This window comes from Macadamia integrifolia, chromosome 12, assembly GCF_013358625.1.
Source record: "Macadamia integrifolia cultivar HAES 741 chromosome 12, SCU_Mint_v3, whole genome shotgun sequence".
NCBI classification, from domain to species: Eukaryota; Viridiplantae; Streptophyta; class Magnoliopsida; order Proteales; family Proteaceae; genus Macadamia; species Macadamia integrifolia.
In genome coordinates, this window is record NC_056568.1 from 2,285,567 (window position 1) to 2,306,516 (window position 20,950).

General features: G+C 37.1%; 1 protein-coding gene and 1 non-coding gene across 2 annotated transcripts; one reads left to right on the forward strand and one right to left on the reverse strand.

The window, feature by feature from the left end:
• Positions 1-686: 686 nt before the first annotated feature.
• On the forward strand, positions 687-20,257 carry LOC122057931 (serine carboxypeptidase 1-like; the record flags this gene model as incomplete). The annotated part of the gene is made up of 12 exons (XM_042620296.1): positions 687-825; positions 1,253-1,329; positions 1,531-1,653; positions 1,988-2,090; positions 2,167-2,204; positions 2,294-2,395; positions 2,571-2,642; positions 2,749-2,991; positions 4,640-4,705; positions 4,824-4,942; positions 18,588-18,633; positions 20,011-20,257. Coding segments are annotated over 12 exons (1,212 nt in total), but the record flags the coding sequence as incomplete, so codon positions are not given.
• Positions 10,210-10,316, reverse strand: LOC122058532. Its single transcript, XR_006133825.1, has one exon. It is a non-coding gene; the product is annotated as a small nucleolar RNA R71 (small nucleolar RNA).
• Positions 20,258-20,950: the final 693 nt, after the last annotated feature.

Below are 20,950 nucleotides of genomic sequence, written 5' to 3' on the forward strand. Positions count from 1 at the left end.
GTGATTTTCAGTCGTTAATCTTAATACCAAGAATTTATTAAAAATTTCCATAAATGCTGAGATTTCTTATGCGTTTACAACTTCTTTGGATACACATTGATTTCGTTCCTTTAGCTGGGCATTTACAACTAATCATTCTGAGTTTTCCAAATATGGTCTTTCCTTTTTTTAGATTCCATTTCAAATATTGCTTCAAAGTGAATGAATCTTCACGATTTCTACGTTTCACCCTTTCGAACAAATCTGTTGAACGCTCAAGCTTTAATAACTTCCGGACCAGTCTGTTTTTCCTAACTTGAGTCATCAATCTCGTGTCATTAACTGACACCCTCTGTATATATATTATCATCACTTGAGGAGTTGAAGTCACCAATCCCATTTCTCCTTCCCTCTCTCAAGGAGACAGAGACCCTTAATTTTCCCAGGCAAATGGCAATGGCCATTGGTAGATTCTTCTTCTGCAACTAATTTGCTTACTTATTTCTGAGATTTGCAGTCATTGGAGCAGCCCCTGAGAGTGCTCTAGTCACCCATCTTCCTGGTTTCAAAGGCACTTTTCCTTCCAAACATTATTCTGGGTTAGTCCTCGTTTTCTTCCTTTTCTTAACCCTGTTTTTTAGTTTTGATGAATTTCAGTTATTTGTGCTTATTTTGTGGAACTTGTGATGTGGGTTTTGAAGGTATAAACTGTGGATGAGAGTCATGAGAGAAAACTATTTTACTACTTAGTTACTTCGGAGAGGAACCCATTGAAGGATCCAGTTGTTCTGTGGCTTAATGGTGGACCAGGCTGCTCTAGCTTTGACGGTTTTGTGTATGAGCATGGTAACTAACTCATTAAACTATCGAAGTCCTAACTTATTCCAATTTGGTTTTTTATGGAAGTATTGAATCTTTCAATGCCCAAATCAGTCATATTTTCCTTTCCTTTTTCTTTTTCCTCCCTTGTTTTTGATGGTTATTTTGTTGAGTTTAAGAAAATTTCTGCAAACAATAATTGATTTATGCATGATCAATTTGAGTTGTTTCTGCATCTTGATATTACAATTTGGTGACAAACACTTTTGCATGATTGAAATATTGTCCATTTATTAGATTTCGAAATTGACAGCAGAAAACCATATTTTTTTTTTATTTAAATATATTCTTATCATGATCTTTATATGAATTCAGAACTGAGATGTTAATGGCAAGATTTTTTATTTTATTTTTTGTGAAATTAATGGCAAGATTATCTTCTGCTTTTTTGCAGGCCCATTCAATTTTCAAAAGGCAAATAAGTCTGGAGCATTACCCCGACTGCATCTCAATCCACACAGCTGGTCCAGGGTTAAAATTCATTATCTATTGGACAATCGTTATTTTCTTTTCCTAGTTGTTCCTTGAAACCTGGATCTTGGTGTAAATATTTACGTGTTCAATTTCAAGGATGGGCAATGGAAAATATTCCTGCATTTAGAAGTGTGGTTTGTCTGTCATTAATATTCAGAAGACTCAGAACTCTAACCCTCAAGTATTCTTGCATGTCAGGTGTCAAACATCATCTATTTGGATTCTCCTGCCGGAGTTGGATTTTCTTACTCCAAACTTCAGGATGACTATAAAACTGGAGACTTTAAGACTGCATCTGAATCGCACAACTTTCTCCTAAAGGTATATTAAGGAAAATACTGAAATTAAGTGTAGCAGCAAAACTTTGCACTGGTGTCTGTATGGTTATAGAAGTACAGATACAACTCCGATTAAAATGTGTAAACACAATACAACAAATATTACAAATTTTACAAAATTAATGATTGGCACAGAATAGAAATCAATTAGTATATCAACTCTGCGTTGGGATGTCCTTGTAGCTCGAGACTAGCAGGTTGACAATTTGAAAATTTTTTGCAGGAGAGAGAGAGAGAATTCTGTACATATATATAACAAAATTCTGTACATATATCTAACATAAATATATTTCTTCAACTTCTTGCTGTGCAACTAGTGGTTTGAGCAATACCCAGAGTTCCTTTCTAGCCCATTTTACCTAGCTGGAGAGTCATTTGCTGGAGTTTATGTGCCAACTCTTGCTTCTGAAGTTGCAAAAGGTATTTTTTACTGGTTTTATATTACCTTCTTATTTTTTGGATGTAATCCTGATGCATATTTCAATTCTACACACAGGAATTATAGCTGGCTTAAAGCCCATTCTCAACTTCAAGGTATGTTTATCTGTCCACAATCAAATCTTGAGGATAAAACCAATGACTGTGCTGTTGCTTGATATTGAATTAGGGTTCAATTGATACAGGGTTACATAATTGGAAATGGTGTCACGGATGAAGTAATTGATTGCAATGCTTTTGTACCGTTTGAACATGGGATGGGTCTCATCTCAGATGATCTATATGAGGTAGGACAAGCACTTTAGTTTGATCTAGAGTTATTATTATGCTAAGTTTATATTAATAAGAGCCTACATTGCCCTGCTAAAATAGTGGTTTAATGAAGTTATTCATAACAACTTTTTTCTGTAGTTTTCTTATCTAAAGTGTATATCATGAGATGATTCATGGCAAAAATTGCAGGAGACCGTGAAAACCTGTAAAGGAAATCCTTCTTATGGTGTCTGTGGAGATTTGCTTCAAAAAATTGAAGATGTAAGGTGTACACATGCTTAATATGTGAAGAAACTTGATGTTTTCAAAATAAATTAACGTTTTTGCCTTTTGGTCCTTGGATTGGATATTTCTGACTTAAATCCAGGACCTCAGTAGCCTAAACCTATACGACATTCTTGAGCCCTGCTACCACAGCCCATCAGCTGGAAAGATCGCAGATGGTAACATCACGTTACCTTATAGCTTCAAGCATTTAGGTGAGACTGAGAGGCCTCTTGCTGTGAGGAAAAGGATGTTTGGTCGTGCTTGGCCTTTTAGAGCTCCTGTGAGAGATGGGTTAGTTCTGACATGGCCACAGATCCTGAATCGTTCCAGTGTTCCATGCTTTGTAAGTATCAAATATTTTTTCCTTCCAACCACTTGAATGTGAGCTAGAATGGCATTTTATAAAACTTCAATATCACGAACATGCATGAAGACCACAGTAGATAGCACCTAGATATAATAGTCAGTTACAGTTTCCTTTGTCTTCTGGGTATATGAAAGACCACTTGACAAATAGGTGAGAAAAGGGTAGCCTCTCTAGATATTGATTTTTCAATAGGAAGGTAAGGAGCGCAAAAGTGCAAGTCGAAATACCGAAGTGTCACTACTTACGGGATGGATCTGTGAATTCATAACTCAATTCTGAAGCCACTTCTCATTTTTATAACTGATAGATCAGCATCTTCTCACTTATCTTTAATCTACTCCGGAAATTTTGATCTAGCTCCTCATTCATTTGCAATGCATATTTCACTTTATTCTTTCACTGTATCAGAATTTTGGCTATCCCCCCCCCCCTCCCTCTGTATCATGTCTTTTTTAATGTTTTCTGTCAATGCCATTTTATCACAATCTTGGCTACATCCACCCACTTGTCTCTGTAGGTATGTTTCTGTGGACTGCAAACTGTAGAATAATGGAAATTATATTTTTTTTCAATTGTCCTTTCATTCGAACAAAATATTCAGGTGTGGCATAGGCATTTGCAGAAATCGTATTGTCCCCCTTGTAAAACTGACGATTTTTCTTTCCTCAGTTTCGGACATTTTCCCTTGTTGGAAATGTAGATATGTTTTAGCTCTTACACTTCTGTTTCCTATACGATCATATTTGATTTTCACGAATGGGTACCACTTTGGAAATTTTGAATCGTTGTATCTTTGTTGGATTCTGGAATTTATATTTTTGTTCTTGTTATATAGCTCAAAAAAAAAAAAAAGTTTATCAATGGAAAACCAAAATATTAAGTTCTCCATATCCATTTGAGCCTTGTCAAAAGAGTAGCATGAAGAAAGGCCTCATTGTATCATTTTTTCTGAAATCATCAATTAGTGCCTAGAATAGAGCCCTCTGATGCCTATCACCATCCTTCATCTGTCACTAGGTCTGTAACCTTTCTGTGTTTTATCCCCCTAACTCACTATCCCATGCTTAAATTGTCATGCTTACTCAGAATTCTTTCTTGGGTGGTTGCCTGGCATCATAATAAGGGACAATATTTCTTGTTTGTATGATGTATGACAATATGATTGAGTGGTGAAAATCGGGCATTTGAAGAATATTGATTGAGTAGATTACAACTTCCCTGCCAGCCTGCCCTCTGTTTAAACCTTCCCTTCTCAAGTGTTTATGGCATATTCTTCTAGTTTCCAACTCCCACACCCAGTTGTGTTTTGTTTGTGGCTTCTTCCTTTGGTTTCCTTGAATAACATTTCACATTTGGATCTATCAAACTGTAGTCATATGCATCTGTATAATTTTATGCAAATTTATGCTCAATCTAAGCCTTTAAAGGTGCAACAATCCTAGAGATGATGCCTTATGATGCAATTGCCTAACTACATTCTTGAAAGAAATGTTGTATATAGTTAATAGTTACTGGATTCTTTTGTAGAATAAATATGGGAAAATCACAAGACATGAATTGTCTTTCTTTGTTGTTTTTTACCCTGTTGTCATATCCAAACTTATTGATGATTGTGAAAATATAGGATGATAGAGTTGCTACTGAATGGCTGAACAATGCAGCAGTTAGGAAAGCAATTCATGCTGAACAGGTAGTCTCATAGTCATAGTGATTTGTCTCTATATCATCTACACCTCAATTTGAAAGCAGTTGTTTTCTAGCATGCCCCACCATTTAAACTTCTTTATATATCTCTTCATGTACGTTAGGATAGCGTCATTGGTGCCTGGGTGCTATGTAAAGGTCTCACTTATTATCTTGATGCTGGAAGCATGATCAAGTATCACAAGAACCTCACTGCTTTTGGTTATCGGGCTCTTATTTACAGGTATCCTCTATAACTATGATGCTTAATTGAGTTAGGCCATGGCCGGAATACTTGACATGGGGAATTTCTTTAGAAGTTTTGTTTTCTTTTCTTTAAACCCTTCTCTTTACCCCTTGTAATATTTTCCTGTTTTTTGTCTCCCCAACAACAAATGTACCATCCATTTTACTTACCCTCAACATGGTATTGCCTTGAGCAGCTCTTTGGGACAGGAGACTAAAAATTGGTGTCTTCCCTACCTTGGGGTCTTGAGGCAATTGATGGAAAGGCATTCCACATATTAGCAAGCAAAGCAGAAAAGGAGGCCCCGGGGGGGGGGGGGTGTAAGAACCAAGGCTAATGATGTCAGCTACATTAGGGGTGAAATAGGGCTAGGTTTCTTAAAACCATAGCTCAACCCTAGGTTCCCAAAACTATGAAGTGCAACATATTAATAGATGTTCAGTAAACCTAACCATAAGAATCATTGACCCAAATTCCATTATTCAAAATAAAAGGATAGGGTGATAGCCCTAAATTATATTACATAAATTATGGATAAAATCAGGGCCGGGTTGGGTTGGGCTGGGTTGGGCCTAGGCCTCAACCCCAAGATCAGAAATCTTAACCCAAGCCTTATTCGGGCTTAGGGCGGGTTAAGTGGGTTCGGGCCGTCAGGGCCAAACTTACACCCTTAGCTACCATAAACTGCTTTGTGAGACCCAAGCAATATATAGCTCTAGCAAGAACCGTGTGAAGAAAGCTGTCTATCAATTAAGGAAACTTTGTCCAAGTCAGAGGCCCTTGCCCGAAACAAAAGGGATTTCTAGGGGTTTATGTAGAGGCATGATAGATTCTTAAAAACTAAAGACAAGACATAATGGTCTCCAGGGAAGTAATATGCTTTGGAAAATATCATGAGGTCATCTCCGTGGAGATGAACAGTTGATCTGTGCAACTTTGTATACTCTAGGAGAGGACTTTAAGATCCAATGTGGAGACATAAGGAGATAGAGGGCATCCCTGAAGGATCCTCACAATTGGGGTGAATTATTTGGCACGTCTACCACTGTCCAAGACTAAGAAGCAAGGAGAGGAAAAGCAGCAAATAATCCAATGAACATAGTTTACATGGGGAACCCCATCTTAAGCTAACTATAGAAGTAAAATCCCACCCCAAGAAGTCAAAGTCTTTATGAATGTCATTCTTCATGAGAGCCGTTAGAAGGTGGGATTGTGTCAAAAACAATCTCATTACAAAGGAGAATGTTATCTGAAATGCACCTTCATGGGATGAAAGTCGAAGGAACCCCAAACATAATATATAAAACGTTCGATACCTTAGCTCCAATTTCTTGAAACATTAGGTACCCTATATGTCATTTATATATGGAAGAAAATTAATAAGTTTTCTGATTTAATTTTTTAATTTGGTCTATTTAATGCATACAATCTTGGAAGACAATGAGAAATAGAAGTATGAAAGTAGAACTACAGGAAAATGATATTCTTTTCAAATGCAAATGTTTTTCCTCTTTCCTGTTAGAAGGTGGAGCTTCTATTTGTAGTTAGGAACATAATCTTTCCATTAGACTGCATGGTGTTTCTAATGGACTAAGAGTGTGATTGTTGTGGTATCACGATATTCATGATCGACATCTTAGTGGTTTTCTGTATTTAAAGAAACAAAAGAAAAATGAAGTGGGTTCTGTTAATCCAAAAATTGAAGTAGTTTGTTTATCTTTTGATGCCCTTTTCTTAGTTTAATTGTTTTAAAAATTTAGCTCTCCTATAGTGAAAGAAACACTCTGACTGAAGATTTTTTGTGGGGGAGGGGGCTGGTGGGAGGGGGAATTAAAAAAAAAATAAATAAATAAAGAGAAAAATCCTTAGCTGAACTGGGTCCCTCATCCTTGTGTATATGGAGATGAATAGAAAAAAAAAATGTAGCAATTCTCAGACAATAATTGATTAACAATGGTATGTAGGAATGGCAGGTGTACAACAATTAATAATTCAATAGTTAAACAGAGTTACCATTTTAGTCTGTAAATTCTCCCTTACCCAGGTGATGTGCTACATGACTTCTAGTCAGATCTAATCCATTTCTGGGATAGGAAATCAGGATATGTTTTCTCTAAACCTTCTTGAAGTTATTCTACAAGTTAAATCATAGGATTTTCGCCCTCTCCTAATCTGTCATATTTCACTGGTGGATAGTTTTTTTTTTTTTTTCTGCATTATATTTCCTTCAAATCAACAAATATTTTGGAGGAATTAAGTCCAATAATAGCATGGTATCATGATTTTTAAGTTCATAAAAGGATGAAAACACTAATTTTTTTTAGTGAATGCATTATAAGTTACCATACATGAATAATTCTCTCTGGGTAAATTTAGTTTTGGGACTCATCGAGACCAATCTCTCTCATTTGTAGTGATTTTGTGATTTACATTGAGATATGTTTATGCTAGAGGTTGCTGCTAATTCATATGAGTACTATGCGTTATATTTCACATTACCTATGGAAATATTGTACAAATGTTTCCCCTTTTCCGTTGGAAACCTTTTAAATTAGTATTATTTTCTTTGGCTAAATTTAGTTCTAGGACTGATTGAAACCCTTTCTCTTTTATTTTTATTTTACGTTGACACGATTTTTTGGCTAGAGGTTGCTACTAATTTACACAATTATTATGCATCATATCTGTGTTATTTTTTCTGGACCTTCTCTTGGGCATGACATGCTAGAATGCATGGTCTAGTTTTTTTTTTTTCTTTTTCACATAATTTATGGAATTATTGTGCAATTGTTTCCTCTTTCTCATTGGAAACCCTCTGAAATTAGTAGGATTGCTTAATAATTTATAATCTTCTTAGCTGATCTACTTTTTACTGACAGTGGAGATCATGATATGTGCGTTCCATATACTGGGAGTGAAGCATGGACTAGATCACTTGGATATAAAATTATAGATGAATGGAGGCCTTGGTATTCTGATGAGCACATTTATGTGTGAAATCTAGGGTAGTAAAACATGCATTTTACATATTTAGAATGGAGCTACCTTGGGTTTTACTCTATTTTTGTAGGTTTTATATTTTAAGGCCTTAAGGACTATTGGGCGCTATATCTCCAATTTTACACGTAAAGAGGTCCTATTTCTTTCCATGGTTACGAAGAGGACAAAATTTTGAGCAAGATGGACGTGTCCAATTAAAAGTACGCATTCGTTTGGTTATTCGTACAAGTGATTATTCTTTCCAGGCCAGAAAAAGAATAATGGATCAGAACTGAACCGAGATGCAGAACCAGCCCGTTTGCAATTGTCTCAGAGGCACAAGGAATACTCCAAATGCCAACAAGGATCGATGGACCACATCCTTAAGTGATTGAAGATTCGTTTTTGGTAACAACAACTACCTAGTGTAGTTGGTGAGCTATGGTGTGCAAAATTCCCTTGCTCACCAAGAGGTCTCAAGTTTGAATCTCATGGTTGTTTTGTTTAGAGAATTTTGTTGAAGATTTTCTGCTTTTCACTCACTTAAAGCAGTAAGGGCATGGAGGGGATTTTCACATCAAATTAGAAGCAAGCAAAATCGTGGAAGGGTTCCTGTGCAAGAAGAGAAGAAAAAAAAAGGAAAGAAAAAAAAAAGGGAGAAATAAAGATTGTCCAAATCTTCTCTCTCCTCCACATCATCACCAAAATATTGTCCAAATCACACAAAGCAAGAAGAAAATCGTCCCTTGGAGGGAGAAAAAGAAGAGAAATAAATTAGAAAAAAAAGAAAGAAAATAAGCAAAAAAATTATAGGAAATTTCTCCAAGTTTATTTCTCTCTTCTCTCTCCTCCATCTTAGCACTTTTGGACTCAAAAGATCTTACTATCAATTGTGGGTTTCTCTCTTTTAGGAAAGAGAAATTTTTTACCCTACCTCCTCATTCCCTATAAATACAACTCATGTAAGAGGAGGAGAGACAATTCATTCTTCTTCTAGTTTTTTTTTAGTTGCTCTCTCTCTCCCTCTCTCACTCTTTAGTTTTAGTTCTTCTCTATTTTTGCTTTAATCACTTTTGTAATAGTTTTTTATTTCAATTAATGCAAGCACTCTTTTATTTTTATTCAGCCCTTTTATGTTTATGATTTATGCAATTGAGTTGTAATTTTTTAAGTTATAGTTCTAGGCTTAGATCTAGGTGACAAGATCACGAGCCGTNAATTCTTAGATGACGAATGGTTAGGACGTTATTTTAGATACATATGTTTAGGACGGTAATTAGAATTAGATCACAATCATTAATCAGTTCACTTTCGCATTATTAAAAGAAATAAAAAATAAAGTGACTGCTCTCCCTGTGTTCGACCCGTAGCTACACTGATCCGTACGCTTGCGGTTACATTTTAAATCTCAACAAGTTTTTGGCGCCGTTGTCGGGGAGACAGTTCCATGTTATTTTTCACTTTCTTTTGGTAAATCGGAGTGCTTTATTTGCTTTGCTTTATATTTTTTCTTTTTTTTTTATTGAATTCCTGAGAATAACAACTTGCAATAATAGTTGTATCAGTGGAGGTCACCATGCCTCACAGTATGATAAAGACAGGTTTCGCCCTGTAGCAGTACCTCAGGAATTGACCTGAGCAACCCCGGATCCTTGTCGGTAAACTCCCAAAAAGCAAAAAAAAAAAAATAAAAAATAAATAAATAAAAAAATCAAAAAAATCAAAAAAATCATCAAAAAGTTTTGCTATCCATTCTTTTGTGCTTGTCTTACTTTAGTTGTGGAAAGTTTTTCTGTTGCATGAGTGTTAAGTGGGTACGTAATACTAAGAATCGGTTAGAAAGAAGAGATCCAACAAGTAGTGACCCTATACGTTTGCTCTCTCTAAAACCCTTCAATATGGGAGACCAACAGCAAAACCCTTCACCTAAATCTCTGAAAGATAGGTTCTACCCTGCTAGAACAGCCCAACCTTCCTGTATAGTTCTACCACAAGCCCAGGGCAATAATTTTGAACTCAAATCTCAATACATCACTATGTTGTCCCACTTCCATGGGTTGACCTCTGAGGATGCATACCTATTTCTAAGGGAATTTAAAAAGGTATGTGTTCTAATTAAGATCCAACAGTTTTCTGATGATGCTGTTAAGCTTAGGTTTATCACTTTTGCATTGAAAGACCAAGCTAAGAAGTGGTTGTATGGATTACCCACAAATTCCATAACCTCATGGGAACAGTTCACAGTTGTCTTCCTTAAGAAGTTTTTCCCAACTCACAAGACCAATAAGCTTAGAAGTGATATCCTTCAGTTTAGGCAAAAGCCTAGTGAGTCATTTTCCAAACTTATGGAGAGATTCAAGGATCTACTCCAAGAATGCCCCCACCATGGCCTAGACCTATGGCATTTATGTCAAATAATTTATGAGGGTATTGATTACCCAACTAAACAAATGATAGAATCTATGTGCCCTGAGGGATTCACATCCTTTACAGATGAAGAAAAGGCATGGGAATTCTTACTTGACTTAGCTGACAAAACCCGTGAATGGGAATCAACCCAAGAGAGTGAAAGAACTATAAGAGGAAAAGGATATTTTGTGGATGGGATAGTAGCCAAGGAAGCCCATTTGGATATCCTAATCAAGAGGATTGAGGCTATTGTTCCTAGAGAGTCATAGAAGAATGGCCTCAACACCTCTGGGGGCACTTCTAATGATAGTGTTAATGCCTTATACCGGAATAATCCATATAGTAACACATACAATCCAGGATGGAGAAATCACCCAAATTTTTCTTGGAATCAGGGCAACCAAGCAGGACCTTCCAATTTCTATAATCAAGGTCAACCTGGACCCCAAAGGCCTCCCTTTGCACAACAATCTTTTTCTCAAAATACTTTTCCTAGGTCAAATGTAGGACCTCAGGCGAGTTTTCCTAGGGCCCCTCTTCTATCATCTTATCAGCAACCCCCTGGGTTTACCAACACTGGAGAGGCAAGTAGAATAAATGACTTGGAAAAAAATATGGCCCTCCTCATGACAAGCCATCAAAATCTTACGAGAGAACTTACCCAAGTTGTCTCAATTATGCGTGAGAGGGAGAAAGGAACTTTACACAGTCAACCAGAGCCTAACCCTAGGCATCATCAGCCTGTTAGTTCACAAACATCAACTAATGCACCACAGTACAAGGTCAGACCCAATAAGGGCTCTCTAACCAATGTAATGTTGTTTATGCTCTTAGGAGTGGTAGAGAGTACTTACAGAGGGTTCCTAAATCTTCCTCATCTATTACTAATGTTAACTCTCATTCAGTTGGGGACACAAGTGTGCCTCTTGTTTCAGGTTCGTCTGATGAACCTAAATATTTTTCTGAAACTAAAGATGATTTGGTTGAGGAAACCAAAAATGATTCTTCTGAACAGGGGCAAATCCCTAATAGTTCTTATGTTCATCCTGTCTCATTTCCTAATCGCTTGGTAAACAAAAGGAAGACTGCTTCCATGGACAAAATTTTAGAAGTCTTCAAAAAGGTAGAAGTGAACATCCCTCTTTTGGATGCCATATCCCAGATCCCCGCCCATGCAAAGGTACTGAAAGGTTTGTGTACTCACAAACGTATCACTAGTGTGCCCAAAAAGGCGTTCTTGGCAGGTAACATTAGTTCCATAATTACTCAGCCTATAGCAGCCAAGTATAAGGATCCAGGGAGCCCTACCATATCTTGTGTCATAGGCAACACCTACATTGAGCATGCCTTACTTGACCTTGACGCAAGTGTAAATCTTTTACCTTACCATGTGTACAAGCAACTAGGATTAGGAGAATTGAAAGCCACTGGAACTACTCTTCAGTTGGCAGATAGATCTGTTAAGATTCCTAAAGGGATGGTTGAGGATGTCTTACTAAAGGTGGGGGAATTTATTTTCCCTATTGAATTTCATTGTGTTAGATACTAAGCCCTTCTCAACCAAGGATGAGATCCCAATAATTCTAGGAAGACCATTCTTGGCTATCAGTAATGCATTAATCAATTGCCGGAATGATTTCCTAAGATTATCTTTTGATAACCAAACTGTTGAGTTTAACATGTTTAGGATTGGCAAGCAACCACATATGGAAGAAGAGATCAATATGCTTGAGGATTTTCTGGATTTTTCTATGATTTAGTTACCAACTTTGATATTGATTTTGATTCAGAATTCCAACAGTATATGGATGAGTTGGATGATAAGAGTGAAAATTTCTTTTCTGAAGTCTTGAGTCTTCACACACTTGTGGAGCCCTTAGGACCCCTTTCCAATTCCATTCCCAAACCTTCCATAGTTGAGCCCCTAAGCTAGATCTTAAGGAGTTGCCATCTAATTTGAGGTATGCTTTCCTAGGGCCTGACCAGACTCTTCCTGTAATAATTTCTTCAAATTTGACTTCTAGCCAGGAAGAGGAGTTACTTAAAGTGTTAAAAGATAATAAGGAAGCCCTAGGTTGGACCATGGCTGATATCAAGGGTATAAGCCCTTCCATTGTGCAACATCATATACATCTTATGGAGGATTCCAAACCATCCACGGAACCCCAAAGAAGAGCTAACCCAGTGATGATGGAAGCCATTAAGAAAGAGATCCTAAAGTGCTTGGATCATGGAATAATTTATCCTATTTCTGACAGTAAATGGGTAAGCCCAGTTCATGTAGTGCCTAAGAAGTCTAGTGTGACTGTAGTTCCTAATGCCAATAATGAGTTGATCCCTACCCGTGTCCAAACAGGATGGCGTGTGTGCATTGACTACAGGAAATTAAATGCGGCAACCTGGAAGGACCACTTCCCATTGCCATTCATTGACCAGATGTTAGAGAGGTTAGCTGGACATGAATACTATTGCTTTCTTGATGGATATTCCGGCTATAACCAAATCCCAATTGCTTTAGAGGACCAACATAAGACCACTTTTACATGCCCATATGGAATATTTGTTACAGGCGTATGCCCTTTAGGCTTTGCAATGCCCCTGCTACGTTCCAACGATGCATGATGAACATCTTTTCTGACATGGTCGAAAGATTCTTAAAAGTATTTATGGATGATTTTTCAATTCATGGAAATTCCTATTCTGAATGTCTTCATCATCTTTCCCTAGTTTTGAAAATGTGCATATTTAAGAATTTGGTTTTGAATTGGGAGAAATGCCATTTTATGGTTAAATCTGGTATTGTTTTAGGCCATGTAATATCCAAGGAGGGAATTAAGGTAGATAGAGCCAAAGTGAATTTAATTGATAATTTACCACCTCCTCAATCTGTGAAGGATGTCCGGTATTTTCTAGGGCATGCAGGCTTCTATAGAATGTTTATTAAGAACTTTAGTCAGTTAGCCCGACCTCTCACTTTATTACTTGTCAAAGATCAGACTTTTGAGTTTTCCAAAGAGTGCCTAGAATCCTTCAAGCAACTTAAGAAGGAGTTGACCAATGCACCCATTGTTCAACCACCTGTTTGGACTGAACCTTTTGAACTGATGTGTGATGCTTCGGATTTTGCCATAGGAGCAGTTTTAGGTCAAAGGATTAATAAGTTGCCCACTGTCATTTACTATGCTAGTAGGACCTTAAATGATGCACAACTCAATTATACAACCACTGAAAAAGAATTTTTAGCTGTTGTGTTTGCATTAGAAAAGTTTTGGTCTTACTTAATTGGTTCACATGTGGTGGTGTATACTGATCATTCTGCCCTCAGATACCTAGTTCAGAAGAAGGATGCCAAAGCCCGTCTCATTAGGTGGGTTTTACTTTTGCAAGAGTTTGATTTAGAAATTAGGGATAAGAAAGGAGTTGAAAACCTAGTTGCAGACCATTTATCCCGGCTTCCCAATTCCTTGACTGTTGATTCTCCAGTCAACGAGAACTTTCCAGATGAACAATTATTTGCAATGTCCAGTGAACCATGGTTTGCTGACATTGTCAACTTCTTAGTTTCAGGTGTGACTCCGGATCACTGGTCCACCCAAGATAAGTATAGGTTTCATTCCCAAGTTAAGCACTTTTTCTGGGATGATCCTTATTTGTTTAAGATATGTCCAGATCAGATTATCCGACGATGTGTTCCTGATCATGAGCAACATTCCATTCTCTCTTTTTGTCATGATCATGCATGTGGTGGACATTTTGGACCTAAGAAGACTGTCGCAAAGGTTCCCCAATGCGGATTTTATTGGCCTACTCTTTTTAGAGATGCTTTTGATTTTTGCAAGGCTTGCCCTGCCTGCTAGTCTTTTGGCCGTATCAATAAAAGGAACATGATGCCTCTCAACCCCATTTTAGTAGTTGAGATCTTTGATGTTTGGGGCATCGATTTTATGGGACCAGTCCCTAATTCCTTTGGGAATTTGTACTTACTTTTGGCCGTTGATTATGTTTCTAAATGGATAGAGGCCATACCTTATAAATCTAATGACCACAAAGTGGTGGTCCAGTTTCTCAAAGAAAACATTAATTCCCGCTTTGGTGCACCACGTGCAATAATTAGTGATAGGGGTACTCATTTTTGTAATCGGCCTTTTGAGACCCTAATGAAAAAGTATGGGATCACTCATAAGTTATCTACCCCTTATCACCCCCAAACTAGTGGCCAAGTGGAGGTGTCTAATAGGCAGATCAAACAAATCTTGGAGAAAACTGTTAATCCCAACCGTAAGGATTGGTCCCTTAGGCTCATTGATGCCTTGTGGGCCCATCGGACTGCATTCAAGACTGACCTTGGCCAGTCTCCCTACCGTTTAGTGTATGGGAAAGCTTGTCACTTACCAGTTGAGTTGGAGCATAAGGCCTTTTGGGCCATTAAGAAGCTTAACTTTGATTTGTCTGATGCGGGAATTCATCGTAGGCTCCAACTATCTGAGTTGGAGGAACTTAGGAATGATGCCTATGAAAGTTCTAGAATTTACAAGGAAAAGACCAAAGCTTTCCATGATAAACACATTCTGCGTAAATCTTTTGCAATTGGTGATAAGGTCTTATTGTACAACTCTCGATTGCATCTTTTTCCTGGTAAGCTTAGATCCCGATGGGATGGCCCATTTATTGTTCATAATGTATATCCCCATGGGGCTGTGGAGATTTTGAATCCAGGAACAGGGGTAATTTCGAAGGTTAATGGTCAGCGTTTGAAACCGTTCCTCGAGTTTCCCACTACTAGTAGTGAAGAGGTCATGGATCTCCATGAACCTCTTTACACTGATGACTAATTTTTAATCAGGTATGACCCCCTTGCATTGTCTTTGCTTTTAATTTTTTCCATGCATTGAGGACATTGCATGACTTAAGTGTGGGGGAGGGAAACCAGTTTTTATTTTTTATTTTTTTTTCACTTTGTTTTGTTTGTTTTTCTGTTTTATTTGTTTTTCTTTTTCTTTTTGTCCTACTTTGGCTTTTGGCTAATGATCATACCATTCGGTTGCTTGATGTATGAAAATACAAGTTTTGACTAAGGTACCCATTTTGAACGTATAAAACCCTGTTGAGAAGAAAGAAACAAGCATGTGTCTTGAGATGGGACTTTCTTTTGAAAAATAAAAGACCCCTGTTTTATGGTGTTGGACCATATATAAGTCTGTGGGTTCCTTGTACTTTTGATTTGGAGTTGTGACCTTCTTTTTAATTTGGCATGGGTTGACAAATGCACAATTTTAAATGAAATGTGAAATGTGATATAAAGAAGAATAAGAGTTGATTCTCTTAGAACTAGACAGGGCATTGCGCCTCAGGAAGCGTGGTGCCTTGATCGAAATTCCTTGGGAGGAAACTTCTGAAGTAACTCTAGCATCACTGCCTTTGTGGACATATGCAAAAAGTGAAGCTACATAGTAACTTGGGTGTCTGGTGTTTGCTCCACCATGTCATTCAGGCCAAAAGTAGTGGAGTAGAATAGAGTTTATTAGTAGAAAAAAAAAAAGAGAAAAAAAATGTGCAAATGTCATTATTGCTTGGTAACATGTTTGGTCAAAAACACTCCAACGCCTTAGTCATTGGTTCCCTATTTCTTCACAAGTGGTTTTGCCTTAAGATAAAGATGTTTTGGAAGAGACGAGGTGAGTTCCAAATTAAGTAATATGCTAGTGCCTGGAATTGATAAAGGGTAATAAAAGTTCAAGTGTGGGGGTCCCTTGTAAGAGAAATTATCTTTGCCCCGGATCGGTATGGGCCTTACCTTTAGCCAAGGTTGGGATTTGTTTATTCTAAATTTTAGGTGTATATTCACTGCAAACACCCACGAGACACAACTCGTCCACTAGGGGTGACCTAGGGGTTTAAAGGCTTGTTGCACATGCTAAGTGCAACCGTGATTCCTACGAAAGTGAGTTAGGTTTTTTTTATCTTTATTCTTTTTCTTTTTGTTTTGCTCGAGGACTAGCAAAGTCTAAGTGTGGGGGAATTCTGATGAGCACATTTATGTGTGAAATCTAGGGTAGTAAAACATGCATTTTACATATTTAGAATGGAGCTACCTTGGGTTTTACTCTCTTTTTGCAGGTTTTATATTTTCAAGGCCTTAAGGACTATCGGGAGCTATATCTTCAATTTTACACGTAAAGAGGTCCTATTTCTTTCCATGGTTGCGAAGAGGATGAAATTCTGAGCAAGATGGACGTGTTCAATTAAAAGTACACATTCGTTTGGTCACCCGTACAAATGATTATTCTTTTTCGGGTCAGAAAAAGAATAATGGATCAGAACTGAACCGAGATGCAGAACCAGCCCGTTTGCAATTGTCCCAGAGGTACAAGGAATACTCCAAATGCCAACAAGGATCGATGGACCACATCCTTAAGTGATTAAAGATTTGTTTTTGGTAACAACAGCTACCTAGCTTAGTTGGTGAGCTATGGTGTACAAAATTCCCTTGCTCACCAAGAGGTCTCAAGTTCGAATCTCATGGTTGTTTTTTTTAGAGGATTTTGTTGAAGATTTCCTGCTTTTCACTCACTTAAAGCACTAAGGGCATGGAGGGGATTTTCACATCAAATTAGAAGCAAGCAAAATCGTGGAAGGGTTCCTACGCAAGAAGAGAAGAAAAAAAAAAGGAAAGAAAAAAAAGGGAGAACCAAAGATTGTCCAAATCTTCTCTCTCCTCCACATCATCACCAAACCTCCACATCATCACCAAAGATTGTCCAAATCACACAAAGGAAGAAAAAAAAATCGTCCCTAGGAGAGAGAAAAAAAGAAGAAAAATAAATTAGAAAAAAAAAAGGAAAGAAAATAAGCAAAAAATTTTAGGAAATTTCTCAAAATTTATTTCTCTCTTCTCTCTCCTCCATCTTAGCACTTTTGGACTCAAAAGATCTTACTATCAATTGTGGGTTTCTCTCTTTTAGGAAAGAGAAATTTGTTACCCTACCTCCCCATGCCCTATAAATACAACTCATGTAAGAGGAGGAGAGACAATTCATTCTTCTTCTAGTTTTTTTTAGTTGCTCTCTCTCTCTCTTCTCTCTCTCTTTAGTTCTAGTTCTTCTCTATTTTTGCTTTAATCACTTTTGTAATAGTTTTTTTTATGTCAATTAATGCAAGCACTCTTTTATTTTTATTCAGTTCTTTTTATGTTTATGATTTATGCAATTGAGTTGTAATTTTTTAAGTTATAGTTCTAGGCTTAGATCTAGGTGACAAGATCACGAGCCGTGGAGCAATTTTTTTTCAAGTTCAAGCATTGATTCAAGTAAGTAGGCTCCTTCAGTAGTCTTCTCTCCCCCCTCTCATTCTCTCTTCTGACTACCATTTCTTTCTTAATTTAGGATTTTTATTTTCAGTCGTTACATTATTGTTATCCCTTTCCCCCAAGGTTCATGGCTAGTGTATGTGTTGGCTTTGTCCCTCCTAGCCATAGAACCATCAATTTATTGCTTTTATTTTAATTATCTCCCTTTCCCTAAAGCCAAGTAGAGTAACCCTTGTAAGAGTGACTCTCTGGTCAAGTAGGGAAGCTCATATTATGATGCATCCCTCGGGCTAAGTAGAGAAACCTACTTGTGAGTCTCTCTCTAGCTTTATCCCCTTTCTTTTACTTTATTTTTTTATTTCAACATTTTTTTCCTTTATTTATTTATTTTTAATTGCGTGGGTTGTTTATTTTTTCAGTTATTTATTTATTTAATTTTAATTGCGTGGCTTTCGTCTTTAAATTCTTAGATGGCGAATGGTTAGGACGTTATTTTAGATACATATATTTATGACGGTAATTAGAATTAGATCACAACCATTAATTGGTTCACTTTGGCATTATTAAAAGAAATAAAAAAATAAAGTGGCTGCTCTCCCTGTGTTCGACCCGTAGCTACACTGATCCGTACGCTTACGGTTACATTTTAAATCTCAAACAAGTATTGCAATGAGCAAGTTACCGGGTTAGTTAAATCAATTTTTCTTTGTCAATATTAGAGTAATTGATCTGTTGAGTAGGAAGAATAAGGATGGAATCTATGGAAACTGTCGTGCTAACTTACTCTAAATTGATACCTTTGGTTGCTAAAAATTGATTTTGTGAGATTATATCCCAACACTGGAACTTGCTTCTGCATTACATATGATACCATTGGCATGTTAAAGTTCCAATGATGCTGCATATAAATCTTCCTACTTACAATTGGATTGAATTGATCTTTTGCAGGTACACCCAAGGCTATGCCAAAAACCTCACATTTCTCACTATAAAGGTTTGTACATGTAATCCTCCTCAATAATAATCTTATAAAAAATTATTAAAATAAATGAGGGGGGTATGAGGATGATGCTTTCCATAGAATGAAAGTGGGAGGATGAAGGGGAGAGGTGTAATGGGGTGTTATGTGACAACCGCTTGTCTATTAAGCTTAATGGAAAATTCTACTGGACAGTGATAAGATCAGCTATGACATATGGGCAGAATGATGAGCAGTCAAGAGAGTAACATAGACAAACTAGGCGTAGCCGAGATGAGGATGTTGAGGGGATGTGCGATAAGACAAGGAGAGATAGAGTAAGGAATGACTGCATCAAAACTAATTTGGGGGTCATGCCAATCCAAGACAAGCTCTATGAGAGCCGTTTGAGGTGATATGATCATATCCAATGGAGACCCATTGATGCACTGGTGAGGAAGAGTGGCCATATTCAAATACAAGAAGCCAAACGTGGAAAGGGCAGACCTAAAATGACTATAGGAGAAGTGGTAAGAGAAGATATGTAAAATCTAGGGCTCAACCCAAGTATGACCGCGGATAGAGCTGTTTGGAGTACAGAGACCCTTGTAGCCAACCCCTTTTAAGGGGATGTTCCCAAGATGCTGCTTGAACTTTTGTGTTTTACCTCTTTTTACTTCTTCTACATCTTCACTATTCTTTTATTACCTCTTAATGCCTTTTCTTTTCTTATTATTTTTGTTGCTATCGGATCCATGTAGCTGACCCCATTTAGTTGGGATAAGGTTATAGTTGTTGTTGTTCTTTACTCTTGGTTTTAATAGGGCTGCATAAGGGGGAACTTTTTTTCTTTTTAACTTTTTAAGCACTTCATCATCTCAAAATGATCACCCTCCATAGCTGCGTCCACAGGATATCTTTGAGAATAGCTTTATTGATGACAATAATATTTGAATTTCTCTCAATATTCTCAAGCACAATAATTGGATTTTTTTTTTTTGAGAAAAAATTTCTTATAATTACTAGGCAACCCTTTTGGTGGATGTTTCACATCAATCTATTAGGATATTTTCTTTCTGTTTGGCTGGCTTGCTCCTTGGGTTACCCCTACATAAGTTTGACATTATTAATTATGCACATTTTGAAATACTATAGTTCTTCGCTTTCCAGTAAAATGATACTTACTACAATCACAATATTTGTACAAAGATCTTCAAATGGCTAGCCTAGTAAAATAAGACAATTACATAAGCTTTTTTCTTCTTCATTAGTATTAAAGTCAAAGTTTTGGGGAGACAAAAAAAGGTTGGAATGACTCTAGCACTTCTAATAAAAATGAGATAATTTAGTATTATTTTTGGTTCAAAATATCTTTTTATAAGTCCCTGACTATAATTCTTCCTCTTGTTGTAGGGCTCTGGACATACTGTACCTAAATACAAGCCAGTAGAGGCATTGGCCTTTTATAGCCGTTGGTTGGAAGGACATTCAATATGAACAAATTTGAAGAATTGGATACACAAGAGAGAAGTATTATAAATGTCCTCCCTGTATTTGTTATCCTTATGTTGAGTATGGAAGAATGCATCCTTATTTATAATGAATATACAGATTCGTTTTTTGATTAAAATTCAAAGTTGTCTAGGTGTCACACCCTGCCTCCACTCACCTAAAGGCTGGTGACGTGGATACACACACATGTCCACAATCCATCCAGGATCAACGATGTAGTAATTTAAGTTTATAAAGTTATGGAATGTATCTACAATCACATATAGGATAATAATCAAGATACACAAAACTGGTGATGTCTAATGATATTTATCATATTTACCAAAGGAATTTTCACAGCGGAAGTCATAATTATGATTATGCCACTAGTGCTACATCTGATATGTAAAACAAAAGGGTCAAAAGGAAGATGAGTCTCATCTTCAGCGTGCTCTGCATATACAGTTGTCACATATGCAACCGTCCTTGTGCGTAGCTAACTCCTCATCCCAGAGGTCACCTTCGTAGAGAGCCGGCTCTTCAACTACATACTTCGGGTGGTTACTTGAATCAACATCTAAAAAGAGGGCAACAACTGGGGTGAGTTTCCACGAAGCCCAGTGAGGGATACACACAAACAATCACAACATTCTATAAAAATAGAGACAAGTATAAATGCTTAACCACAACAATATTATTGAAATTAGATGAATACAATGACATAATCCGATTATTAACAAACAATCCTAAGCAACAAATTTTAAGTCCAAAATGAGCATTAGTGCTACTACAACATAGGAGATATCCCTGGTATACTGGTTCGGAGAGGCCCTTCGGTCTTCCAGCGATATACGCTAGTTGC